Consider the following 27,936-nt stretch of genomic DNA (forward strand, 5'->3'; position numbering starts at 1 on the left):
AATTTCTAAAACTCAACATCTCAGACTTTATCCTTTTATAATACCCATTGAAGTTTGAAACACAAAAGCCACATCAGTTAACACTGTCTTCTCTAAAACCTGAACATACTTTATTTACAGAAGCTACAGGCGAGAGCGTGAAGCCGCTGGCAGGACTGCGCCTCGCGTGAAGGCGCCTCGCTCCGGCTCCGGCCGCGGAAGCCGACCCTCACACGGCCTCAGCACTCTGCCGGCGATGCCGAAGTTTCAGAACATGACTCAGTCTAGTGGCCTCACAACCCACTTGTCAATGTTATCACCAAGTAAGCCAAAAACAGAAGAAAGTGAATGTTTAGATTCTAGTGTCATAATTATGTGTGACTTTCTTCGTTTATCTTAAAATTCAAAAACTAGCATGCCTCTAGCATGGCCACCAGATGGTTTAAAAAGAAGGGAATGGCCGGGCGTGGTGGGCACGCTTGTTATCCCAGCATTCGGGAGGCTGAGACCTGAAGGCTGCGGTTCGCGGCCAGCCTCAGACACTTAGTGAGGCCCTCTGCATCTCAGTGAGACCCCGTTTCAAAATAAAGAATAGAGCCGGGCGTGGTGGCGCACGCTTGTCATCCCCGCGCTCGGGAGGCGGAGACAGGAGGATCGCGCGGGTTCGAAGCCAGCCGCGCGCGCTGCTTAGGAGACCCTGTTTCCAAATTAAAATGTAAAAATAGGTCTGGGAGTGTAGCCCGGAGGTAGAAGGGCTTCCAGGAACCCCAGTACCACCAAAAATAAAATAAAATAAATAAAAAGAAGGTAATTTCTAATTTTCCCACAAACAGCCTACCTGCCAGCAGAAGATCCACTGAATGAGTTTTGAAGACTTGGAGTATTCGAACCTAGGGCAGGATTTGAATTTCCCTGAGAACTCCCACTCACTGGGCTTCCGTTACCTTTCAAAATACCAGTACACTTCCAGTTGTCCATGTAGTTAGCTGAAAGAAGATATTCAAATACAGCAACATGATTAACACCTACGCACAGTAGCACAAATCTGTATCCGTGTCCTAAAACAATGAGAGAAACAGAGAGAATCTATGGGCTAGATTTCTTTCCAAGTAAGCATTAACACCAATTTTGTGTGTGTGTGTGTGTATGTGTCTGTGCGTGTGTGTATGTGTGCACATGTGTGTGGTGTGAGAGAGAGAACTGAAGACAGAACCCAGAGGCTCACGCATGATAGTTAAGTGCTGCACCACTGAGCCCCATCACCAGCTCCTTTTCAGTTTTGGGACAGGGCGTTGCTAAATTACCGAGGCTGACCTCAAACCTGCAATCCTCCTGCCTCAGCCTCCTGAGTAGCTGGGATTACACACATGCGCCAGGACACTCAGCCAAGGACAACTTTTAATGAAATACATACCTCAGAAAACCATTAGCCACCCGTTTACTTTCTGGTTGACTATTAACAGAGACAATTCTCTTAGCCTACCACATTAAGTTAATATCAAAATGAGCCGTGTCGCCGGGCGTGGTGGCGACACGCTTGGGAGGCTGGGACAGGAGGATCACGTAGGTTCGAAGCCAGCCTCAGCTGGGTTAAGAGACCCTGTTTCCAAATAAAAAATATAAAAAAGGTCTGGGAGTGGAGCCAGAGGTAGAAGGCCCTGGGTTCCCTCCCCCAGTACCATAAAAAAAAAAAAGCCTGTGTCTTTCCATCGTAACTCGCGAAAGGCAGTGAGTCCCCCGCGCGGGCACCTCCTGTCTGCAGGGTGGACAGAGACCAACTCTGAGGAGGTGAGGAAGGCACGTGAGTGGCTTATCTCACGCGGCCAACTCTGTGACGGCAAAGCGGTCAAGGAGCCAAGCGTGCGGCTGTGTGGTCCACTAAGGCCCAGGCCTGACGAGAACAGCAGGCCCTTTAAAACAAAAGCCACTGAGGAAAGTCTGGCTGGTTCTGCCACGCGGAACCTGATCACAGGAGGCGTCTAACCAAGCTGCACTGTGGGAAACGAATTGCTCAGGGTCAGTGTCCCAGGACAGAGGTAATTTGGATGCTAAGCATGAGACGCCACCCATTACGGTGGCGCACAGACCACAGACCACCTGATCAACAGACAGACATTCTTGGAAAAGCACAGAACCAAGTAAGAGAAACCAAAGTCTGTGTCTATTAACCAGATGAGTTTTTTCTCAGCACAGCCTTGTAAAAACCTTACAATTCCAAGGTTTTGTTTTGTTTTGTTTGCGGTACTGGGGATGAACCCAGGGGCACTCTACCTCCAGGCTACACCCCAAGCCCGACTTTTTCTTCTTATTCTGAAACAGGGCCTCACTGAGTTGCAGAGGGCCTCACTGAGTAGCCGAGGCTGTGAGTGAACTTGGATCCTCCTGTCTCAGCCTCCTGAAAGCTGGGATTGCAAGCGTGCGCCGCCACACACAGCTTAGCCTCAAGGTTCTTGAACACTAGAGAGTTAAAGGAAGGGAAGGGAAGGCACTGGATGTAAGGACTGGCTGTCTCCATTACATAATGAAAGGTGACCGCGGTCCTATCCAGAGTGTGTACTTTGGATAATATCCCTAGCCCTATTTTTGTTCTTCTTGTTGTTGTTTTACAGTACTGGGGATGGAACTCGGGCATTCAGCCTCCGAGCTATGCCCCCAGCCCGATTTCTTAGTCTTTTCATTTTTGAAGCAGGGTCTCCCTGAGTAGCCGAGGCTGCCGCAAGCGCGGTCCTCGGTCTGCGCCGCCACGCCCTGCGCGCTTGCTTTTTATCTTGAAAGCAGGCTCCCGCTCAGTTGCAGAGGCCTCGTGACGTTGCTGAGGCTGGCCTCACACCTGCAATCCTCTTGGATCCAGGCATGCACCTCCACACCCAGTTCCAGGGGAAAAGCCTAAAGCAGACACGTGCGGCGTGCGGCGGGGCTGCGGCCCACTGCCTTACCTTTCCACAGCCTCACACAGCCATCGTCTCCGGAAGACGCCAGCACTGTCCCTGTTATGTTCCAACTCACACGCCAGACCTGAGAATTATGACTGTCAAACTGGGCCACGATATGGATTTCAAACTTTGTTGGCCCACCAGAGGAAGTAAGTTCTTTCCTGTTAATTAAAAAAAAAGAAGTCTGACAGGAGTTTTTAAAAATAAAAGAAGCCAGACATAGTGGAACATGCTTGTAATCCCAGTACTTGGGAGGCTGAGACAGGAGGATCATGGTTCACAGACAGCCTCAGCTAACTAGTGAGGCCCTCTGCAACTCAATGAGAGCTTGTTTCAAAGTAAAGAATAAAAAATAGGGCTGGGCAGCCAGGTGTGGTGGCGCACCCCAGCATCTGGGAGGCTGAGACTGGAGGATCCCGGTTTGCTGACAGTCTCAGCTAGTTAGTGAGGCCCTTTGCAACTCAGTGACAATGTTTCAAAATAAAGGATAAAAAATTGGGCAGGGATTGTAGCTCAGAGGCTGAATGCCCCTGGGTACCATCCCCAGACCCGCAAAAAAATAAAAATAAAATAGGGTTAGGGTATAGCTCAGAGGTAGAATGCCCCTGGGTTCCATCCCCAGTTCTGCCAAAATAAATAAATAAAACAAATAAATAAATTAGAATATGGCCAGGTGTGGTGGCGCACACTTGTAATCCCCACGCTTGTGAGATAGAGACAGGAGGATCGCACAAGTTCGAAGCCAGCTCGCTGGCTTCAGAGACCCTGTTTCCAAATAAAATACAAATAATAATAATAATAATAATAGGTATGGGAGTATAGCCCAGAGGTAGAAGGGTTCTATCCCCAGTACCACCAAAAAAATTAAGTAAAATAAGAATATATGCAGTTCTAAATAAAAAAGTCTCATGTAGTTAACATGATATTTTATTTATTCTTTGTGTGTATATGATACTGGAGATTCAACCCAGGGGCATTCTACCTCTGAGATACATCCCCAGCCCCATTTTATTTTTTATTTGGAATAAGGGTCTTCCTAAGTTGCTGAGGGCCTCACTAAACTCCTGAGGCTGGCTTCAAACCTGTGACCCTCCTTCTCAGCTTCCCAAGTGCTGGATTAGAGGCTCATGCCACCACGCCCAGCTATCCGTGTTACTTTACAATAGTGTGCCCAGGGGGATTCCTTCACGCTCCATCTCGGGCTGGGCCAGTGTCATTTTCACGGGATGCCCCCCCCCCCCAGGACCTGAAGTGACCCAGCCCATGAATCACATCCTCTCATGGAAGGAAGAAAAAGGAAAGACGTCATCCCCAAACAAGGCTGACGAGTCAAAAACTGAATAATTATTTTGAAAGGGAATACTGTAAAGGCAGAAAAAGGGGAAGAAATGAAACTCCTAATTAAAATCAAAAGTAATATATCATTCACAAGAATGTCTTATTCAAACATCGTATAAGGTACCAATTTATTCAGGGGAGCAATTCAGTGTTAGTTATTAGCCTAAGTAAGACAATTAAGAGCATATAAATCTCATCTCTTTATTCAATTCCCCATCCCAAAAAGTCACATTGTTACACACAAAATATCCATTAAAGAACCTATTCTTCAGCTGGGCGTGGTGGCACACACGCTTGTAATCCCAGAATTTGGGAGGCTGAGACCGGAGGATGGTGGTTCGCAGACAGCCTCAGCTACTTAGCGAGGCCCTCTGCAACTCAGTGAGACCCTACTTCAAAATAAAGAATAAAAAAGTGGGCAGGGGAACCGGGCGTGGTGGCGCACGCTTGTGATCCCAGCATTCGGGAGGCTGAGACCGGAGGATCAGGGTTTGCAGACAGCCTCAGCTACTTAGTGAGACTCTGCAACTTAGAGAGACCCAGTTTCAAAATAAAGAATAAAAAATAGGGCAGGGGTGTAGTTTGGAGGTCAAATTCCCCTGGGTTCATCCCCAGACTCGCAAAAAGAAAAGATCCTATTCTTTAAATCATAGCACCGCTTCTCTCCTCCACAAGTAAAGCTACAAGCAGCCTAGAGACTCCAAATCTGTCACTGTGTAAACTCACCTCACTGGCTTTAAGGTAAAAATCCTCACATCCTTGGTCGCTATGGCTAGTATGTGGAAGGACCTTCCCAAGTTTGGAGCAAACGCGATGTCATGCACAGGATCGGTGACTGTCATAAGCGTCTCGGCTTTTGCATATTTCCTAATGGAAAAAAAAAACAAGAACTTACATTAAAAATATCACAAATAAAATCTGCCAAACCATATAAATGTGCCTCAATTTTCTTTAAATTCTGCTTACAAGCAAGTCACATTTACCTCTGCAGTGGGCTGAATAGTGGTCATCTTAATTGTAAATGTGACGTTATTGAGAAAAAGAATCTTTGCGGGTACAGTTAAAGACCCTGGAATGAATTCATCCTGGATTAGGCTGGACCCTGAATGCAATGGCCCCTGCCCTTAGAAAAGGCAGGCCAGGAGAGACACAGAGATCGGAGAAGGCACCTGTGAACAGCGGCCGAGGACTCCTGGACTGGCAGGAAGCCCGAGGAGGGAAGGGTCTGGGAGGTGCACAGCCCACCAGCTCCTCGAGGACTCCTGGCCTCAGGGACTCCCGCGGGTAAAGCTGCAGGGCTAAGCCACCTGGGATCTGCAGAACCTCCAGGAACCCTCCTTTGAAAATTTAGCTTTACCTTAAAAGTTTTTTGGGTTTTTTTGCGGGTCTGGGGATGGAACCCAGAGGCATTTGACCTCCGAGCTACAACCCCTGCCCAATTTTTTATCCTTTATTTTGAAACAGGGTCTCACTGAGTTGCAGAGGGCCTCACTAAGTAGCTGAGGCTGTCCGCGAACCGCAATCCTCTGGTCTCAGCCTCCCAAATGCTGGGATTATAAGCCTGCGCCACCACACCCGGCTACCTTAAAAGTTTAATAAAACCCTATCTAAAATTAAGTCTTAGCCAGGCGTGGTGGCCCATGCTTGAAATCCCAGAGAGGCTGAGACAGGAGGACTGCAGTTCGCAGACAGCCTCAGCTACTACTGAGGCCCTCTGAACTCAGTGAGACCCTGTTTCAAAAATAAAGAAAAGAGCCAGGCGTGGTGGTACATGCTTGTAATCCCAGCATTACAGAGGATGAGACTGGAGGATGGCGGTTCGGGGACAGCCTCAGCTACTTAGTGAGGGTCTCCGCGATTCAGTGAGACCCTCTTTCAAAATAAAGAATAAAAAATTGGGCAGGGCGTGTAGCTCAGAGGTCGAATGCTCCTCTTCCAGAGCCTGCCGCGCTCGCCTGCACTGCAGCGTGCTCTGGTGGCTTCTGCTTGTCCTGCGGGATTCCTCGAGGCCCTTCCTGAACCCCATCCTGGATGAGGTTTCCCCGGGTATAAACTGTTCCACACCCCGATTCGCTCAGGTCATAAAATCTAACCCTCTTATTTTTCTCAATTTTTAAAAGGAAGATTTGATAAGTTTAACTTACCATAATATTCCTAAAAGGAAATCACAATATAATCAAAGATGTAAATCAAGGCCTCAGAATTCCTTCCAGACAAACACCAACATCAACACCCTAAAACGCTGACATTACGTCCCAAATCTCCCTGCCTGTTAGTAAGACTTTTGCTGTTGTTTTCCCTTCAGAATGGCACATACGGGGAGAAAGTTACCTTCTCATCTTACCTCAGACTATCAGTCTAAACAGAGCATGGCCGACCAAGGAAACCAAGAATGGATGAGGCCCAGCTCAGCTTTGAATAAAGGAATACTCCAAGAATCTAGAGCGGCCGGGCGTGGCGGGCACGCTCGGAATCCAGTGCTCGGGAGGCTGGGCAGGAGGATCGCACAGGCTCGTGGCCAGCCTCAGCTACTGAGACCCTGTTTCCAAATAAAGTACAAAACAGGTCTGGGAGTATAGCCCAGAGGTAGAAAAGCCCATGGGTTCCACCCCCAGTACCACAAAAAAAGAAAGAAATCCAGTACGACTTTGAACAATAATTAATACTCAGCAGGACCAACCTGGTGTTCTCACTGTACTCGAAAACCTGCACCTTGGCCGTCGCGCTGGGACCACTGTCGTCGCTTCCCACGGCGATCATGGGAGCGTGAGCGCGGGAGCTGCAGGGGAGAGCAGATGAGCGTCACACGGCGAGAGGGCCACGACCGGGACCCGCAGCAGCGCCAGCCAGCCCATGCACTGGGCGGCCACACCTGCCAGCGGGCACACTCGAGGTCACACACAGAACCACAACACCGGACCATCCTCGATTCTTCTGACCCTTTTCTATGGCCTGGACAGAAAGGAACTCTGTTCCCAAAAGAGAAAACTTCTGAAATTAAATAGGTTAAAAAAGAGAGCCGAACTTGGCGTGGTGGTGCACACTTGTAATCCCAGCATTTGGGAGGCTGACACTGGAGGATCGCGGTTCACAGACAGCCTCAGCTACTTAGTGAGGCCCTCCGCAAATCAGTGAGACCCTGTTTCAAAATAAAGAATAAAAATTAGGGCAGGGGGTGTAGGTCGGAGGTAGAGTGGCCCTGGGTTCCATTCACAGTAGCGGAAAAAAAAAATTACTAGCCTGTTTTACCACTACTGTGTTTTCAGAAGCTTGGTGTATACACTTACCTTGAAGGGTTCCAGGAAATACAGCTACAGCTCAGCTTGCACGAGATCTCATGCTGCAGAGACCACTGGCTGAGGTTCATGACATCCGGCGCCTCATAGATTCTTACGACACCATCTGCCGAACAGGTAGCTAACATGAGACCCATGTGCTTGGGAGCAAACTTCACATCAGTGACAGATGTTCTGCTATCCACCAGAGTTGTCCTCTTCACCTACAAAACAACAGTCACCAATTAAAATTATGCACAGAAAGAAACCATGGTACAGTGGAAAGAACACAGACTCCAGAATCCTACAAAAAGTTCTTTGCCATATATGGTGTGTACATAAGCTTAAGTAAGCTATTTTAAAACCTAACGGGCCTAACACCGGGCATGGTGGCGCACACTTGTAATCCCAGCATTCAGGAGGCTGAGACCGAAGGATCGCGGTTCACAGCCAGCCTCAGCTATTTAGAGAGGCCCTCTGCAACTCAGTGAGACCCGGTTTCAAAACAAAGAATAAAAAAAAAAAAAAAAATTGGGCAGGGGGTGTAGCTTGGAGGTCAAATATTCCTGAGTTCCATCCCCAGACCCGCAAAAAATATAAATAAATAAATAAATAAAACCTAACAGGCCTCAATTTCCTACAAAACACTTTGCAAAGTATCACATACATAACAATCACTAACAAATCGGTAATCTGTAATTATTATTGCCTTTAAGGCAGAAAAAAATCTCCCTCAGACCTAACTTCAGCCAGGTCTAGAGGCTCATGGCTATAAACCCAGCTACATGGGGCACTGAAACAACAAGACCCAAGCTCGAGGATAGCCTGGGTAAATTAGCAAGATCCCGTCTTAAAGTTTAAAAAAATAAGACTGGACATGGGGGCACACACCTGTAATCCCAATACTTGGGAGGCAGAGACAGGTTCAAGGACAGCCTCAACAGAATACCAAACTCTCACCAACCAAGTGTGACTGTTTCAAAACAAAGATAAAAAGATAAACACAAGCCGGGCATGGTGGCACAGGCTTGTAATCCCCGCGCTGGGGAGGCAGAGACAGGAGGATCGCAGGAGTTCAAAGCCAGCCTCAGCTACTTAGTGAGGCTCTCAGCAACTTAGTGAGACCCTGTTTCCAAATAAAATATAAAAAAGGTCTGGGAGTATAGCCCGGAGGTAGAAAGCCTCTGGGTTCCACCCCCAGTACCACCAAAAAAAAAAAAAAAAAAAGATAAACACAGCTCAGACATAGAATGCCTCTGGGCTCAATCCCTAGAAACACAGAAAGAAGCAACACAACAGTCTGGCGTAGTTCAACAGTAGATCCCTTACCTACATGCAGCCAGCTCTGGCTCCCATCCTCACTACCACCCAAAAGTATAAAATAAACCTAATTTGTAATCTCTCTTAACCAAGTGGTCACAAAGCCAGAAAATGTTACAATTTTCATGCAGGCAGCTTTGTCACGTAAGCATGCTGCAGGCAGCAATTAGTGAATTAAGATGCGTCAATAGTAAATAGAAAGCCAGGTTTTTGTTTTGGGTTTTTTTGTGGTACTAGAGGTGGAACCCAGGGGCTTCCTACCTCCAGGCTATACCTCCAGATCTATTTTATACTTTATTTGGAAACAGGGTCTCACTAAGTTGCTGAGAGCCTCACTAAGGAGGCTGGCTTCAAACCTCTGCGATCCTCCTGTCTCAGCCTCCTAAGTGCTAGGATTATAGGCGTGCGCCACCACGCCTGGCTAAGTTTTGTTTTGTTGTTGATGTTTTGTGGTACTGGGGATGGAACCCAGGGGCATTCAACCTTCGAGCTACACCCCCAGCCCTATTTTTTATTCTTTATTTTGAAACAGGGTCTCACTGAGTTTCAAAGGGCCTCAGTAAGTAGTAACTGAGGCTGGCCGCAAACGCGATCCTCCTGTCTCAGCCTCCCATATGCTGGGATGACAAGTATATGCCACTACGCCCAGCTATAAAAGCCAGGTTCAATGGCACACATTTGTAGTAACAGTACTTGGAAAGCGGAGACAGGAGGATCACAGGTTCAAAGACAACCTCAGCAACTCAGGAGCCCCAAACAACTTAATGAGACGCTGTTTCAAAATAAAAATATAGCCAGGCATGGTGGCGCACACTCAAAATCCTAGTTCGTGGGAGGCTGAGACAGGGAACACTGGCTGGAGACCAGCCTCAGTTACTTGGTGAGGCCTCCACAACTTAGTAAAACTCTGTTTTAAAATAAAGAATAAAAGCCGGGCGTGGTAGCGCACGCTTGTAATCCCTGCACTTGGGAGGCTGAGACAGGAGGATCACACAAGTTTCAAAGCCAGCCTCAGCTACTTAGTGAAGCTCTCAGCAACTTAGTGCGACCCTGTTTCCAAATAAAGCATAAAACAGGTCTGGGAGTGTAGCCCGGAGGTAGAAAGCCCCTGGGTTCCACCCCCAGTACCACCAAAATAAATAATAAATAAACAAAGTTATACACCAATTATACCCTATAAAATATACTAAAATACAAATCCAGATACAAGCAAACACTCCAGATTTGTCAGCAGAGGTATAATTAAACAGCATCAGGAGCTTCCTGAACACCACCCGGGCCCAAGCCAAGCCAAGTAACGAGGAGGGAAAAGCAGCGAGCTAAGGGCAGAGGGCAGGTGGCCCGCAGCCAGCAGAGGCCTCACCCAGTGGCTCTGTCCTCGCAGCTTATCGTTGGACTCTCCTACTATTTCTTCCCATACGGCAGCCGTCCGGTCGAAGGAGCAGGAAGCCAACACCTGTCCGAATTCTGGATGGGCCCATGTCACCCGCCAAACGGATCCACTGTGCGTCTGGGCCCATGAGGAAACAAAGACAAGTCTGAGTTACCGTGTGTCACACGAGGCAACAGACAAATCATCATTTTACTCAGCAAAGGAGAAAGGCGATCTATTAATATTTTAATGAAAAGTTCTAGTCTGGCGTGGTGGCGCACACTTGGAATCCCAGCATTTGGGAGGCTGAGACCGGAGGATCGCGGTTCACGGACAGCCTCAGCTGTCCTCTGCAACTCAGTGAGACCCGGTTTCAAAATAAAGAATAAAAAATAGGACAGGGAGTGTAACTTGGAGATCGAATGCCCCTGGGTTCCATCCCCAGACCACAAAAAAAAAATAATAAATTTAAAAATTTTAAAAATAATAATAAAAATTTAAAAATTAAAAAGGGGGGCTTGGGGTATAGCCTAGAGGTTGAATGTCCCTGGGCTCCATTCCCAGGACCGCCAAAAAATAAAAAGCCCTGATTGTGTGTGTGTGTGAGAGAGACACCAGAGAATGAGGCCAGGACATTCTACCTCTGAACTTATTTTGGTGGTACTGGGGATTGAACCCAAGGGCATTCTACCTCCAAGCTCCACCACCAACCCTATTATTCATTCTTTATTTTGAAATAGGGCCTCACTAAGTAGCTGAGGCTAGATGCAAACCTGCGATCCTCATGTCTTAGCCTCCCAAGTACTAAGCACCACCACGCCCGGCTCTATTACTTCCAATACTGAAAAAATGTAAAATATTTTTCCAGGAAAAGAACTACATATATAGTATGTAATGTTCTCCAAGCTGAACAGAAAGTCATTGATACTACTAAATAAGCAAGAAATATTTCAATTTTTAATTCACTGTAAAAATAAATACTAACCTTCCAGCTAGCAGTACAATGCCAATCTCCACTTTCACTTTTATCCCAAACCTGCAAAAGCCAAAGTACAGATTACAAAAGCAAGGTACTAATAAAACCTGTTGAAAATGGTGGTGCCCAGTGCGGCCAGTGATGCTGCCCAATCTACACCCACCAGCAGCGCGGGCGGCGAGACTGGGCTCAGCGGCATCCCGTCGGAGCACTCACCTAACTTGTGGGAGGCCCTGGGCTCCAGCCCAGAACTGCAAAAAGAAGCTGCACCAAGAAAAGGCAACTTGCCAGTTCTTTTCAAAGTTTAAAAATACGCACTTCTCTTCTGGTATTAAAATTTTAGACATCATTCAAAATGTATAAAATACTAAATAAATAAAGCTTTTCTCTGCTAAAGCTACTTCTGACAACCTACAAACTGAAGAATCAACTAAAGGACCCGGTAATAAGGAGATAATAAAGCCAAGCGTGGTGGCACACACTTATAATCCCAGTATTTGGGAGACGAAGACAGCAGAATTGCAGTTTCAAAGCCAGCCTCTGAGCCAGGCGTGGTGGCGCACACTTGTAATCCCCGCGCTTGGGAGGCTGAGACAGGAGGATCCCACAGGTTCCAAGCCATCCTCAGCTGCTTCGTGAAGCTCTCAGCAACACACAGTGTGTGTGTGTGTGTGTGTGTGTGTGTGTGTGTGTGTGTGTGTGTGTGTGTGTGTGTATTAGGTCTGGGAGTATAGCCCAGAGGTAGAAAAGCCCCTGGGTTCCACGCCCAGTATCACACACACACACACACACACACACACACGCCAGCCTCAGCCACTCAGCGACCTCTCAACATCCTATTGAGACCCTGTTTCAAACTAAAGAATAAAAAATAGGGAATAGGGCTGGAGGTGTTGTTTGGAGGTAGACTGCCCCCTGGGTTCAATCCCTAGTACCACAAAAAAAAAGCACGACTCATTCAGTTAACAGGCATTAATTAAGGAATGATAATGAAGTATATATACATATATCTACATATACATGCCAATGAGGTATATATGTACATACACATGTGTATGTAGATATACACATATGTACCTACATGCATACCCACACATATGTACCTACATGCATACCCATATATACATGCATACATATACTTTCATAAGATTTGCATGAAAATTTTCTCACACTATTACATTTTCTTATGAATGTTAACTAAACAAGTCATACATTTTTATTTTTTATTTATTATTATTATTTTTTTTTTTGCGGTCTGGGAATGGAACCCAGGTACATTTGACCTCCGAGCTACACCCCCTGCCCTATTTTTTTTTTTAATTCTTTATTTTGAAACCGGGTCTCACTGAATTGCGGAGGGCCTCACTAAGTAGCTGAGGCTGTCCGCGAACCACGATCCTCTGGTCTCAGCCTCCCGAATGCTGGGATTACAAGCGTGCGCCACCACGCCTGGCTCCAAGCCATACACTTTTAATTATACACTTATTATACATGTACGTGTATATATATGCGCATTCATACAAATATGTACATACACACATGCTACCATAATAATTGAAACACTAGAAAAAAAAGGAGAGAGAATATCAATAAATACTAACATGTCAAGCATGGTGGTACACACACCTATAACCCCAGTACTTGGGACTTTTGAGCTGGGAAGATGCCAAGTTCAAAATAAAAAATAAAATGGACTGGAGGTGTAGCTCAATGTCCCTGGGTTCAATCTCCAGTATCCCCCCTCCTTGACACACACAGAGTATTAAGATAGCAATGAGAGAGAAAAAATTAAAAAGAAAATGTAGCAATGAGTTGGACATGGTAGCACCTCTTAAATTCGAGGCCAGCCTCTGCAACTCAGCAAAACACTTTCGAAATAAAAAGAGCTGGAGGTGCAGCTTAGTGATAGAGGGCCTCTGGGTTCCATCTCCGCCACCGCAAAAATAGAGAAGGCCATGTTCCATAAGTACCTTACTTCAAATGCAGCTGGACGTGGTGGCACACACTTGTAACCCCAGTACTTGGGAGGCTAAGACAGGAGGATTGCAGGTTCAAGGACAGCCTCAGAACTAGTGAGACTCTCGTCAAACTAGCAAGACCTTGTTTCAAAATAGAATTAAGGCTGGGGAGCCCGGCGTGGTGGCGCACGCTTGTAATCCCAGCGTTTGGGAAGGTGAGATGGGAGGGTCGCTGTTCGAGGCCAGCCTCAGCTACTAAATTAAGCCCTTTGCAACTCAGTGAGGCCCTGTTTCAAAATAAAGAATAAAAATCGGGGCTGGTGAAACAAAGTGAGCTTCAGACCCCAACCCAAGGGGAACACAACGCACCTAAGAGCCCAGGACTGCGGGGCTGGAGGCCGGCCGCCTAGGCCACGCCCCCACGCCGCCCCAGGCTCCGCCCACCGCCGCCCGACGCCGGAAGCGCGGCTCGCAAGCGCGCGGCCAAGCCCGCAGCGGGAGCGCGCAGGGGCCAGGAGCCGGCCCGCGCAGGCGCACTGCGGCCGCGCGCTGAAGCGCGGCCCTGCCGGACCGCCGCGCCCCACGGCCCGAGCAGGGAGGGCCTCCGCCGCGCCCGGCCGCGGGGTGCCGGGCTTCTGCCCGCAGCGCGCCCGGAGTCCGGGAGAGCCCTTTGTCCACGCCGGCCTACCCTCCAGGCTCGGCCCCGCGCACCTTGACGCTCTGGTCGCTGGAGCAGGTGGCCATCCGCCGCCCGTGGAAATCGAAAGAGACATCATGGATGAGATCCTTGTGGTCCGCCGCGATGCTGCGCGCTACAAACATGGCTCCGGCCGGCGCGCGTGGCCCAAACGCCCCTCCCGCCTCGCCCGCCTCCGAAGAGGGCGGAGGTGGGGCGCGCGGCCGCAGCCCCGGGTCCCGCCGCCGGCGCGCTCGGCGCGAGCAGCCCGCCTCGCCCCGCCCCGCCCCTTCGCTGCGGAGCCGCGCCCGCCACTGGCAGAGCCACGCCCCCGACGGCCGAGCCACGCCCTCGGCTCGCCCACCTCTCATTGGCCCCGCCCTCGGCGCGGCCCACCTCTCATTGGCCCCGCCCTCGGATCGGCCCACCTCTCATTGACCCCGCCCTCGGCGCGGCCCACCTCTCATTGGCCCCGCCCCCGGCTCGCCCACCTCCCGTTGCCCCCGCCCTCGGCTCGCCCACCTCTCATTGGCCCCGCCCTCGGATCGGCCCACCTCTCATTGGCCCCGCCTTTGGCTCGCCCACCTCTCATTGGCCCCGCCCTCGGCTCGCCCACCTCTCATTGGCCCCGCCCTCGGATCGGCCCACCTCTCATTGGCCCTGCCCTCGGCTCGCCCACCTCTCATTGGCCCTGCCCTCGGCTCGCCCCGCCCACCCTCTGGCCTCAGAGGCTGCGGGAGACTCGCTGAAGAGCTTGGGACTGGCAAGGCCTCCGTCCTAAGACGAGGGTAAACCCGGCGTGGCGGCGCACACTCGTAATCCCAGCACTCGGGAGGCAGCGACCTGAGGATCGCGGTCATGGCAGTTCACGGACAGCCTCAGCTACTCAGTGAGCCCCTGTTTCAAAATAAAGAATAAAAAAAAAAAAATAGGGCTGAGGTAGAAGGCCCCTGGATTCCATCCCCAGTACCGTAAAAAGAAAAAAAAAAGGGCGTTACGAAAGTAGTAAAGCAAAGCATGGTGGCGCAGGCCTGGCATTCCAGTACTTGGGAGGCTCACATAGGAGGATTCCGGTTCGAAGCCAGCCGCAGCAACTTAGCTAAACCCTGTTTCAAAATAAAATAAGGCATTCGGGACGCTGAAACAGGAGGATAGCAGTAGCGTCAGCTACTTAGTGATGAGGCCCTTTGCAACTCTGTGAGGCCGTTTCAAAATAAAGAATAAAAATAGGAAATAGGGCTGGGGGCTGGGGGTGTAGCTCAGACAGAGGTAGAATGCACCTGGGTTCCATCCCCAGTACTGCAAATAAATAAATACATAAATAAATAGGACCAGAGGTGTAGCTTAGATATATTATACCTCTGTGTTCAACCTCTAATGTCAAAAAAAAGTATTAAAGAAGAGGATAACGGTTCGCGCACAGCCTCAGCGACTTTGTGAGGCCCTCTGTAACTCAGTGAGACCATTTCAAAATAAAGAATAAAATCTAGGGCTGGGGATGTAGCTTGGAGGTAGAAGGATTCTGGGTTCCAGCTCAGTATCACAAAAAAAAAGAAAAATGAAAATGAAATATACCCTCTGCAGTCCTCAGACCGCCACAGGAGGAGAGTCAGTGCCTCCCCGCAGGGTCTGCGGTGATGGGAAAGAATCTCGGCATAAGCCAGTCAGAGACATAGACAGGCTGCTTAGGAAAGTGCAGGCTCAGTGAGCGGAGAGCAAGGCGGCTTTGGGAGCCAGAGGCCGGGTGTGGTCATCCCAACAGCTCAGCCGGCCAGCTGGAGAGCACAGAGCCTCTGCCTGGCCGGGGTCTTCAGGAACCTGCAGGGTGACTCCCGGCAGATGGACTGCGCACATCACTGAGCTTTGAGGGGTACTGGAGATAAGCCCAGGGGCCTTCTACCCCTGAGCCGCACTCCAGTCCTATTTTATTTCTGATTTTTAAACAGGGTCTCACCTCGAAATCTGAACTTGAAATCTTTGTCTCAGCCTCCCAAGTACAGGCGTGCACCACAATACCCTTCCTCTAGACCTCTTTAGGTGAGTCTAAAAGTACATTCTCGCTGGGGATGGCGGCACACGCTTGTAATCCCAGCGCTTGGGAGGCTGAGACAGGAAGATCACACAGGTTCGAAGCCAGCCTCAGCTACTTAGGGAGGCTCTCAGCAACTTAGTGAGACCCTGTTTCCAAATAAAATAGAAAGTAGGTCTGGGAGTATAGCCTGGAGGTAGAAAGCCTCTGGGTTCCAACCCCAGTACCACCAAAAAAAAAAAAAACAATAAAAGTACATTCTCTAGGTTAACAAAGGGTGTGCCCCAATTAGGCGGACAAGCGTTGCTCTAGCGCTTACTGGGCCTTTTCCAGACTCGGGCCTGGAAGGAAGCAGGCCTTCAGGGGCGAGCCACGGGGCAGTTAGCAGACTCACAGCTGCATCTCCCTCGCCTTCCCCGGCCAGCGGACCGCGATCCTCCCCTCTCGCCCTCCCACGTGGACTACAAGCGTGCACCACCCCGCCCCGCTTAAAGGTAAGTTTTTGTTGTTACTGTTGTTTGTGGTGCTGGGAATGGAACCCAGGAGCATTATTCTTTATTTTGAAACTGGGTCTCACTGAGCAGAGGGCCTTAGCTAAGTAGCTGAGGCTGTCTGCGAACTGCGATCCTCCTATCTCAGTCTCCCAAGTGCTGGGATTGTGAGCGTCCACCACGCCCGGCTAAAGTTAAGTTTTGTGTGTGTGTGTTTATATTTTTTTGTTTTTTGTTTTTTGTTTTTGGTGGTACTGGGGTTCCTGGAAGCCCTTTACCTCCGGGCTACACTCCCAGACCTATTTTATATTTTGAAACAGGGTCTCTTACGCCAGCACGGCTGGCTTCGAACCTGCGCGATCCTCCTGTCTCCGCCTCCCAAGCGCAGGGATTACAAACCTGCGCCACCACGCCCGGCTAAAGTTAAGTTTTAATAGACAGATCGGTGGAGCTGGGAGTGGTGGCACGCTTGTAATCCCACGTGGGAGGCTGAGACCGGAGGATCGCAATTCGCGGACAGGCTCAGCTACTTAGCGAGGCCCACTACAACTCAGTGAGACCCTGTTTCAAAACAAAGAATGAAAAATAGAGCTGAAGGTGTAGCTCAGAAATAGAATGCCCCTTGGTCCCATCCCCAGTACTGAAAAAATATAAAACAAAAAATAAACAGATCAGTGGATGCCACAGATTATTGGAGACAGCGGAGACGGTAAGTAGGTGAAGCCGGGTTAATTTGAATAGATCTTAGATTTTAGAGCACTGTGTTCACAGCAAGGTTGAGCAGAAGATAGAGTTCCGTATACACACTGCCCACAAACGCGCGCGTGCACACACGCAGAGCCTCCTCCACGCGGCTCCCGCTCGCACCGTGCAGGGCGGCCTTTGGAACAGCCGCAGCGTGAGCAGATCGACTTCAGTCCTGAAGCCGGCTTCGCGGCTCCCTCTCGATGGCCGTTCTGTGGCCTCTGGACCGTGCAGAGTGGCACGTCGCCACGCGTGTCTCCCAGAATAACTCCCTGCACTGAGACCTCGCCCTCCACCTCAGCGCCCAGCCCCTGCCACGCTCCCTGCTCCCACCTTCAGGATGTCATAAAGGATAGGGCGTGGTGGGCAGCTCAGAATCCCAGCACTTGGGAGGCTGAGACAGGACGATCACAGTTCCCGGACAGCCTCGGCTATTTAGTGAGGCCTCCACAATTTAGTTCAAAATAAATAAAAAATAGGGCCAGGGAGTAGCTCAGAGGTAGAATAAGCATTCTGCAGCCTATTTTTTTTTTTATTCATTTTGAAACTGAGTCTCACTAAGTTGTGGAGGGCCTCAGTAAGTAGTTGAGGCTGACCTCAAACCTACGATCCTCCTGTCTCAGGCTCCCAAGTACTGGGATTACAAGCATGTACCACCATACCCAGCTCTTCTTGGCTATTTTTATTTTATTTTTATTTTTTTGAGGTATTGGGGATATAACCCAGGATATTCAACCTCCGAGCTACACCCCCCAGCCCTATTTTAATTTTATTTATTTATTTATTTATTTATTTATTTATTATTTCTTTATTTTATTTTTATTTTCATTTTCATTTTGGTACTGGGGATAGAACCCAGGGGCCTCTACCTCCGGGCCATACTCCCAGACCTGTTTTATATTTTATTTGGAAACAGGGTCTCACTAAGTTGCTGAGAGCCTCACCAAGTAGCTGAGGCAGGCCTTAAACCAGCGATCCTCCTGCCTCAGCCTCCCAAGTCCTGGGTTGGAAGCGGCCACCACGCCGCTCTCTGTTTTATCTCGCAGGGTCTCCCTGAGTGGCTGAGGCCGCCTGGAGCCCAGGCCCCGGGGCAGGTGCGCGCCCCGGAGCGCCTCGTCCTGGCGGCCAGCAGGGGGCGCGCGGCGCCTGCCGAGCACAAGCCAAGCACCGCCGCAGCCTTTGCGCCCTGCACCGCGCGGGTGTCAAACTGGAGGCGAAGCCACTAGTTGACCCAGCGGTCACTAATTGACCCACTAGTTGACCCACTAGGTGCCACTAGTTGACCCAGCGGACTCGGAGTGCTCCCCGAGGACACCCTCTCTCTCTCTCTCTCCTTTCTTTCTTTCTTTCTTTCTTTCTTTCCTTTTTGCGCGTGGTGGGGACTGGGGATGGAACCCAGGGACATTCTACCTCCAAACTACACCCCCAGTCCTGTTTTATTATTTTTATTTTGAAACAAGCTTTGTCCGGTTGCTGAGTCTGTTCCCTACTTTGCCGAGGCTGGCCTCAAACCTGTGCTCTTCCTATCTCAGCCTCCCGAGTACTGGATGACAGGCACCTAGTCCCAACAATTGATTTTTTTTTCTTTTCTTTTTTTTTTTTTAGTACTGAGGATTAAATCCAGGGGCATTCTACCTCCAAGTTACACCCCTAGCCCTATTTTAATTTTGAAGCAGAGTCTCACTTGTGGAGAGCTCACTAAGTGCTAGGATGAGAAGCATGCATCACCACGCCCGGCTCCAACAATTTGAGTGAGGTCCTGGGGCCGCCCCAGCTCCCCTGCGTGGTTTTCAGGGCCGTCTTCTAGCACACAGCACATTTGACCTTCCCGCAGCCTGTGGTTTCCCGGGGTAGCAAACCATTCCCAGAAAACTCAACAGAACAGGGCAGTGGGCGTGTTGGGCTGAGAGGAGACACCGCCCTCCCTGAACCGGGGCGTGAGACAGGTGTGTGAGGGGCCCTGGAGCTTCTGCGTGGCCTGGTGAGGCCAGACAGCCAACTCGGCCTCCTGACAACAGCCTGCAGGAAGGCCGGCATTAGGGATGTTTTATTTCAAGAATTTAGTACTTAAGCTCAGCTCAGTGGCACAAACCTTTAAACCCAGTAACTCGGGAGGCTGAGGCAGGAGGATGGCAAATTGGAGGCCAGCCTGGGCAACTTAGCAAGATTCCGTCTCTAAATTTTTTTTTGTGATACTGGGGGTGGAACCTAGGGGCTTTCTACCTGTGGGCTACACTCCCAGACCTATTTTTTTTTTTATATTTTATCTGGAAACAGGGTCTCACTGAGTTGCTGAGAGCCTCACTACGTAGCTGAGGCTGGCTTTGAACCTGTGATCCTCCTGTCTCAGCTCCCAAGTGCTGGGATCACCAGGCCCAGCCAAAGTATTTTTTTAAAGGGCTAGAAGCCAGGCATTGTGGCACATGCCTGTAATCCCAGTACTTGGGAGGCTAAGGCAGGAGGATCGCAGGTGTGAGACCAGCCTCAGCAACTTATCAGGGACCCTGTTTCAAAATAAAAAATAAGCTGGACATAGTGGAGCACACCTCTAAACCCAGTGCCTGGGAGGCTGAGACAAGAGAATCACAGGCTTGGGACTAGCAATTTAGCTCGACTCTCAGCAACCTAACAAGACCGTGTTAAAATAAAAAATAAAAAGCACTAAGATTATAGCTTGGAGGTAGAAAGCCCCTGGGTTTACTCCCCAGTACCACGAGGTCATAATAATGATGATAATAAAAGGGCTGGGGTGTAACTCACAGCTAGAATTGCTAGACCTCCGTCCCCAGGACAAAAGCAGGGGTGGAGTGCCGCGGGAAACAGCCCAGGCTCAAACCCTATTACCCCAAAAGAAGGAGAACGTGCAGGAGGAGGAGGAGGCGGCGGGCCGGGCAGCGCACGCTTGTCATCCAGCACTCGGGAGGCTGAGACAGGAAGATCGCGGTTCGCAGACAGCCTCAGCTACTTAGTGAGGCCCTCTGCAACTCAGTGAGACCCTGTTTCAAAATAAAAAATAAAAAATAGGGCAGGGGTGTAGCTCGGAGGTTGAATGCCCCTGAGTTCCAAACCCAGATCCACAAAAAAAAGAGAAAGAAAGAAAGAAAGAAAGAAAGAAAGAAAGAAGAGGAGGAGGAGGCAGAGGAGGAGCAGGAGAGGATGGTTTAGCTCTCAAGCGCGGTGACAGTGGACGCTGCTGAGTTCAGTTGAGGCTGCTGACTGGAAGAGCAGATCATGCCACAGATTCCACAGAGCGCCAGAGACCAGACAGAACCCCACATCCTTCCCGGGAAGCCGCCGACAGCTGGGACCAAACAAAGGAATGTTTGCAGGAAATTGGAAGAAGGTTCTTTCCAAGACTCACACAATAAGCTCTCAACAGTATTTGGAGGTAGCGGGGCATGGTGGCATACATTTCTAAACCCAGTACTTGGAGCTGGGCGTGGTGGCGCACGCTTGTAATCCCAGCGCTTGGGAGGCGGAGACAGGAGGATCGCACAGGTTCGAAGCCAGCCTCAGCTACTTAGTGAGGCTCTCAGCAACTTAGTGAGACCCTGTTTCCAAATAAATAAATAAATTATATATATATATATATATATATATATATATATATATATATATATATATAAACACACACACACACCTCCGGGCTACTCTCCCAGACCCATTTTTATACTTTTTTATTTGGAGACAGGGTCTCTTAAGCCAGCACAGCTGGCTTCGAACCTGCGCGATCCTCCTGTCTCCGCCTCCCAAGCGCGGGGATTACAAGCATGCACCACCACACCCAGCATATTCTTTATTTTTGAAACAGGGTCTCACTCAATTGTGGGAGACCTCACTAAGTAGCTGAGGCTGTCCGCGAACCGCGATCCTCCTGTCTCAGCCTCCCAAGTACTGGGATTGCAGTGTGCACCTCCACGCCCGGCTTGTTCTCAAGTCCTTGTGCTGTAATGGGGCTCGCTGCCCTGGGACCTGAGGAAGGAGACTGTGTTCTCAGTGTGACAGCACCCCAGGGCCTGGTTATGTTCTCAATGTGACAGTACCCCAGGGCCTGGTTATGTGGGACAGAGGATGCGTAATGCTACAGTCTAGAGGGACATGGAAAATTTTTTGTAGGTTACATTCAAAAAATAGTTTGAGGCCGGGCGTGGTGGTGCACTCTGGTAACCCCAGCATTTGGGAGGCTGAGACCAGAGGATTGTGGTTTGCTGACAGCCTCAGTTATAAGTAGCAAAGCCCTTCGCAACTCAGAGAGACCCTGTTTCAAAAAATAAAAAGACTAAAAAATAGGGCTAAGGGTGTAGCTTTGAGGTAGAATGCCACTGGGTTCCATCCCCAGTACTGTAAATAAAAAGAAGGAAGGGAGGGAGGGAGGGAGGAGGGGAGGGAGGGGGGAGGGAGGGAGGAGGGGAGTTTGAGCCAGTTGCAGTGGTGCACACCTGTAATTCCAGTACTTGGGAGGCTGAGGCAAAAAGATCATAGGTTCAAGCCCAGCAAGGGGTAACTTAGAGAGACTGTCACAAATTAAACAACAAAGAGTCAGGCGTGGTGGTACACACTTGTAATCCCAGTACTTGGGAGGCTGAGACAGGAGGACCGCAGGTTTGGGAACAATTCGCAAGGAGTGAGACGAGACGCTCATCAACCCAGCGAGACCCTGTTTCAACATAAAATCAGGCTGGGGGTGTAGCTCAGGGGTAGAATCACTCTGGGTTCAATCCCCAGCACCTCAATAAGTAAATAAGGCTGGTGGTATAAGTCAGAGGTCGAATGCCCCTGGGGTCAATTCCCAATAACACACACACACACACACACACACACACACACACACACATTTGAGATGAAAAAGGAAATTCTGTAAGGCCTTTGGGTTCTAAAATTCTGGTTAAGGTTCTCCTTTCTCTGACTTCTGAAGTGCATTTGCCATTTGCAACAGTGCAGTGTGGCGGGTCAGTGGTCCCTGAAACACTCCCAGGGCCCGGGACAGGCTGCCGTCCATGTGAAAGGCCAACACAGATGTGATGGAGGTAGGGGGCCAGAGATGGGAGGGAGAAGAGGAGCCTGGCTCACTGGGGAGGTCCTGCCTAAAAGAGAAGATACTCGCCTGTTGTCTTGGCAACGCTGATAAGGACATGCCAATAAGGAAACTGCGTAAGAGCTGGGGTCTGAGATGCAGGGAGGGCTCCACTTTCAAGATCTCCAGTGTCTGCCAGGCACCCTGCTTTTCTTCTCTTCCCTTTCTATTTCTTACTAACTTTGTAATAAAGATCTGTTGAAGCTGCAACCGAGCTGTCTGTTTTAATTTCCCAATTCAAAATCTCTATTTGAGGAGCCAGCCATGGAGGTGCACGCTTGTAATCCCAGCGCGTAGGAGGCTGAGACAGGAGGACCGTGCAGGTTCAAAGCCAGCCTCAGCTACTTAGTGAGACCCTGTTTCCAAATAAAGTATAAAATAGGTCTGGGAGTATAGCCCGGAGGTAGAAAAGCCCCTGGTTTCCACCTCAGTTCCACGAAAAAACAAAACAAAAATCTCTATTTGAATCAAGGAAAAGAGCCCTCAATGCTGTTACAACCATAATGTTTTCTTTTAAGATTTAAAAAAATTAGAGCCAAGCCAGACCACCCTGTAAATTGTAGCATTCAGGAGGCTGAGACAGGAGGATCACAGTTCACGGACAGCCTTAGCTACTTAGCGAGACCCTTCACAACTCAGTGAGACACTGTTTTTTATTTTTAATTTAAAAAACTAAAAAATAGGGATAGAGGTGTAGCTCAGAGGTACAATGCCCCTGGGTTCTATTCCGAAAGAAAAAAAATCCAGGCTTGGTGGCGCATGCTTGTAATCCGTGGAGACAGGAGGATCACGCAAGTTCGAAGCCAGCCGCGCTGGTTTAGGATATTCTGTTTCCAAATAAAAAGTATAAAAAAAATAGGTCTGGGAGTGTAGCCCAGAGGTAGAAGGGCTTCCAGGAACCCCAGTACCACCAAAAAAAAAAAAAAAAAAAAATACAGAGCCAGGGGCAGTGGTAGACGCTTGTAATCCCAGTACTTGGGAGGTGAGACAGGAGGATCGCAGGTTCACGGCCAGCCTCAGATACTTAGTAATGTCCTCTGCAACTCAGTGAGACCCTGTTTCAAATAAAGAATAAGGCCGGGCATGGTGGCGCACACTTGTAATCCCAGCATTCGGGAGGTAGAGACCAGAGAGGAATGACAGCCTCAGCTACTTAGCAAGGCCCTTTGCAACTCAGTGAGACTCTATTTAAAAAAATAAAAAGACAGCCGGGCGTGGTGGCGCACAATTGTAATCCCAGCATTTGGGAGGCTGAGACCGGAGGATCGGAGTTCGTGGACAGCCTCAGCTACTTAGTGAGGCCCTCTGCAACTCAGTGAGACCCTGTTTCAAAATATAGAATAAAAAATTGGTCAGGGGGTGTAGCTCGGAGGTCGAATGCCCCTGGGTTCCATCCCCAGACCTGCAAATAAATAAATAAATAAATAAACTAAATAACTAAAAAAAAAATAGGACCGGGGTGGTGTAGCTCAGAGATATAATGCCCCTGGGTTCTATCCCCAGGGACACACACACACACACACACACACACACACACACACACACACACACATTAAACTAAATTACAAGTAAAATAATCCTGGGATTACAAGCATGTGTGCCACCATGCATGGCTTAGAAATCTTTTTAATTTAGACAAAATACTCATTTTCAGTAAGATAAAAAGCTTTATGGTTTTTGTTTGGTTGGTTGTTTTTGCAGTACTGAGATGGAACCAGGGGGCATTTATCTCTAAGCTATAACCCCTGCCCTATTTCTTAAATTCTTTGTGTGTGTGTGTGTGTGATACTGGGGGTAGAACCCAGGAACTTTCTACCTCTGGGCTATACTCCCAGACTTTCTACCTCTGGGCTATACTCCCAGACAGATATATTTTATTTGGAAACAGGATCTCATTAAGTAGCTGAGACTGTCTTTGAACCGCCATCCTCCAGTCTCAGCCTCCCAAATGTTGGGATTACAAGCGTGCCCACCACACCCGGCTACTTCATGTTCTTTGTTTTATCAGAACACAGATTACAAACCTAGGAAAGGTAATCACACACTTTTATTTTTTTGCTGTTCTTAGGCTTCCATCTTGACTCTGGCTGACCCCGTGAGACATGGCCGACTTAGCACAGTCACAAGGCTGCCCCGACCAGCAGGCATTGCCGCTGGGCCTGCTTATGATGACTTGGAGCCCCAGCCCCTCCCTGGTCTCCTCTTCGTCCTCCACACTGTCCTAACCTATGAAGACCATAGTCCCTGGGGCTCCCGGCTGGGCTGGATGCGCAGCAGGCCTGATCGGGCCTCCCTTGCTGCGCCTGGACCCCGGGACCTCCTGGCGGGAGGGTGTGGTCCAGGGGGTCTCCACAGCCTGGGGCCTGCACTGAGCCCGGAGCGGACCTGGCCTCACTCCAGGTGACCTCGGCCACTTTGTGGATGAGCTGCCCACCGCGGAGGAGCTCAGGGTGCTGCGTCCACAGCAGGAAGCGCTGCGGGCACCCTGGTCCCCTGAGGCATTGCACTGTCCCCTCTGGGCCTGGCTTTACATGTACCCTTCTGGCCCAACTCAAATTTATAAAGTCTCTCTGCCTTACTTTTTCTTCCTGAAATTGAGTGAACAATTTGCTGAAGGCTGACATCAAGATCCATATAGTAGTTTGAATACTTTGCTGTTTTGAGATTCCTTCTCTTTTTGCCCATTTAATCAGACTACCAGTACTGGGAAGAGGTTTCAAAATGTATTAATGTACCAGTTGTGGGAAAGATTTCCAATTTTAAAAATACATCTTTGGAAGTAAAGAAAGCCAGGAGTGTCAGGGAAAAGGGCCTTTTTACATTTCTAAAGAGAGGCCAGGTTCTTCAAGGAGGTAAGGAAATCCCAGATCCTGGATAAGCAACTTACACATCTTGGGAGTGTAACACAAGGTGTGGGGTCTGTGCCCCCTCAGAGGGGCGGACCTGGCTAGAGACGGGCAGCACATCTACATGTCAAAGGACCCGCCCAGACCTGGCCCCGTGGCCTGTAGGAAAGCGCCACACGTTGTATCTTGAGTGAACTCGCTCGAACCGCACCCCCACCCCGGTGCCATTTCTGAATGGCATGGGGCTTTAACTCTTCTGTATTTCTATCCTTTTAATAAACTTCTTTAAATCTTTAGCAAAAGTCCGGGCTAATGTGTGTTTGCCCTTAAGGTCAGGACAAGAACCCGTGGTTTTCCTGTTTGTGGGGTTTTTTTTGTGTTTTGAGGGAAATTGTGTCCAGAACACTAACAGGGGTCCTCGGGGACAGTTTCCCCCAAACCATATCATCCCAAACTGTAACAAGACCATCTTTATAAACCAATACAATCTTAATTGGCTAGCCTGGGAAAAATAATTTTTATTTATTTGCGTGTGTGTGTGGTACTGGGGGTAATTTTTAATAACATCTGTTACAGTACCAAACTTAGATAAGCTTATCTGTTAAAGATTTTTGTCATGTGAACTAAAAGGTATTTGTATCCATTTTTTTAAATGAGACTCATTTATCTGTAATTGACATAGTCAATCCTCATCTGGCCTGAAATTCTGCCACAAGACAGCCAGTCATAATATGGGCTCTTGGATTCAGATGAAGAAGTATTTATTTATTCTTTTTTTGGTACTAAATCCACAGATTATCTCCCCAGTATACTAAAAAAATTTTGTGTATGTGATACTGGGAATTGAATCCAGGGACATTCAACCTCCGAGCTATACCTCCAGATCTATTTTTATTTTTTATTTTGAAACAGGGTCTCACTAAATTGCAGAGGGCCTCACTAAGTAGCTGAGGCTGGTGCAAACCAGTGATCCTCCTGTCTCAGCCTCTCAAGTACTGGGATTACGAGGGTGCGCCACCACGCCCGGCAGCTCTCTCCAGTATTTAAACACACAACCCAGGGGACTGTCTGAGGGACTCTTACCCTCATTTTTTTCTTTTTTTTTCTTTTTTTTTTGTGGTACAGGGGATGGAACCCAGGGGCCTTCTACCTCCAGACCTATTTTATATTTTATTTGGAAACAGGGTCTCACTAAGTTACTGAGAGCCTCACTAAGTAGCTGAGGCTGGCTTTGAACCTGTGTGATCCTCCTGTCTCAGCCTCCCAAGCGTGGGGATTACAAGCCTGCGCCACAACACCCGGATTTTTGTTTTCTTTTCTGAACAGAACTTTCCCTGGTTTGCTAGTCCCCGTCCTGGACACCTGGCTCTGCACTGTGTCCAGCACTGGCCGTCCCCCCAGGAGTTCTCAGTGCTTCTTGGGAGTCCCTGGTAAGGCAGGTGAGGGCTGCTGGCAGAAAGCCTTGGTACGCCGCCAGTGGCACCGCCGAACGCCACGACCGCTGGCGTCTCAGCCGCGGCTCCTCACGCGCACAGCCGGACGACCCGACCCCAGGCAGCACTTGGCCTGCCGGAGCGGCATCTCTTACCTTGGTTCATGAATGATGTCCGTGGTGTCTGCTCAGGCGTTTCCCTGCGTTGCCAGAGACTTCTACCCTGGGCCAGTTGGGACCTCCCAACGAGGGGTCACCGCAAGAAGCATCCAGATGTGTCATCCCTGGGTGGGAGCCCATGGCACTCGCCCGAATGCAGGCCCCCAGACTCGCGTCCCTGTTGTCAGAAGTGGAACTTAGGGGAGCTCAAAGAAAAGAAGCACTCATGAAGTCTGAGCAGAAGGCGCAGCCGACGCCTGGGCCGCCGGCCACGCAGCGCGACTCCCTAAGGCGAAGGCCACTGCGCCGCTCCAGGGCCTGGACTGTGGCTTTACAGTGTGCTCTGGTTGGCTAGCTTTCACTGGACAGCTTTTATAAAAGAGGAAACACTAAACAAGCTGGTGTGGAACAGGCACACGTATGCAAGTTACACAACGGAAGCCGAAGGGACAGCTGCGAAACCAAAGCCTGCCTGATCCTATGTGATCATAAGTTTGACAGACAAGGTTGCTTTTGAGCTGGGCTAGTAATCCCAGCATTCGGGAGGCTGAGACAGGAGGATCGCAGCTCGCGGACAGCCTCAGCTATTTAAGGAGGTTCTCCGCAATTCAGTGAGACCCTGTTTCAAAATAATGAATAAAAAATAGGGCTGGGGGTGTAGCTCAGAGGTCAAATGCCCCTGGGTTCCATCCCCAGTAAAGAAAAAGGAAGGAAGGAAGGAAGGAAGGAAAGACTGCTTTTCTTTTTACACCTGTGGTCCTCCTGTCTCAGCCACCTAAATACTGGGATTACAAGCATGAACCACCATGCCTGGCTTTGCTTCCAGACTAAAGGGCTGAGAGCTTCAAACCTGCCATTCTGTCTCGGCCTCCCAAGCACTTTGGTCACAGGTGTGCGCCACATGCCAGGCCACGTGGTGGGACCTTTAAGGGTGGGGCCTAGCGGGGATTCTTGGGGTCACTGGGGGGAGCCTTCACCCTCAGCGGGAACTGTGGGACCTGGCGTCTTCCTCATCACAGAGAGGCTGCAATCTGCACGCGTGTCTGCCATGACCTGCTGCCTCACCTCAAGCCTAGAGCAACGGGGCTAACTGATCGTGGACCAAAATCTTCAAAACTGAGGCAAATGAAGCTTCTCCTCGGCCATGCAGTGGCGCACTTCTGTGATCCCAGGTGAACAGGAGGCTGAGGGCAGGCACAGCTAATTCAGAGATACTGTTTCAAAAGAAAAAATGAAATAAGAGCCTGGCCGTGGTGGCGCACACTTGGAATCCCAGCATTCGGGAGGCTGAGACCTGGAGGATCGCGGTTCACAGACAGCCTCAGCTGCTTAGT

The 27,936-nt window shown here is 49.5% G+C and overlaps 1 protein-coding gene across 1 annotated transcript; it reads right to left on the bottom strand.

Moving 5' to 3' along the window:
- Window positions 1-668: 668 nt before the first annotated feature.
- Window positions 669-13,973, bottom strand: SEH1L (SEH1 like nucleoporin; the record flags this gene model as incomplete). Its single annotated transcript, XM_080714391.1, has 8 exons — window positions 669-965; window positions 2,916-3,073; window positions 4,977-5,117; window positions 6,931-7,029; window positions 7,538-7,749; window positions 10,209-10,355; window positions 11,203-11,253; window positions 13,863-13,973. 8 exons carry the CDS (start codon window positions 13,971-13,973, stop codon window positions 814-816), a joined length of 1,071 nt encoding a protein of 356 aa, XP_080570517.1. The 3' UTR covers window positions 669-813.
- Between the last annotated feature and the right edge of the window lie 13,963 nt (window positions 13,974-27,936).

This window comes from Muscardinus avellanarius (genome assembly GCF_963383645.1).
Source record: "Muscardinus avellanarius genome assembly, chromosome: 17".
Classification (NCBI taxonomy): Eukaryota; Metazoa; Chordata; class Mammalia; order Rodentia; family Gliridae; genus Muscardinus; species Muscardinus avellanarius.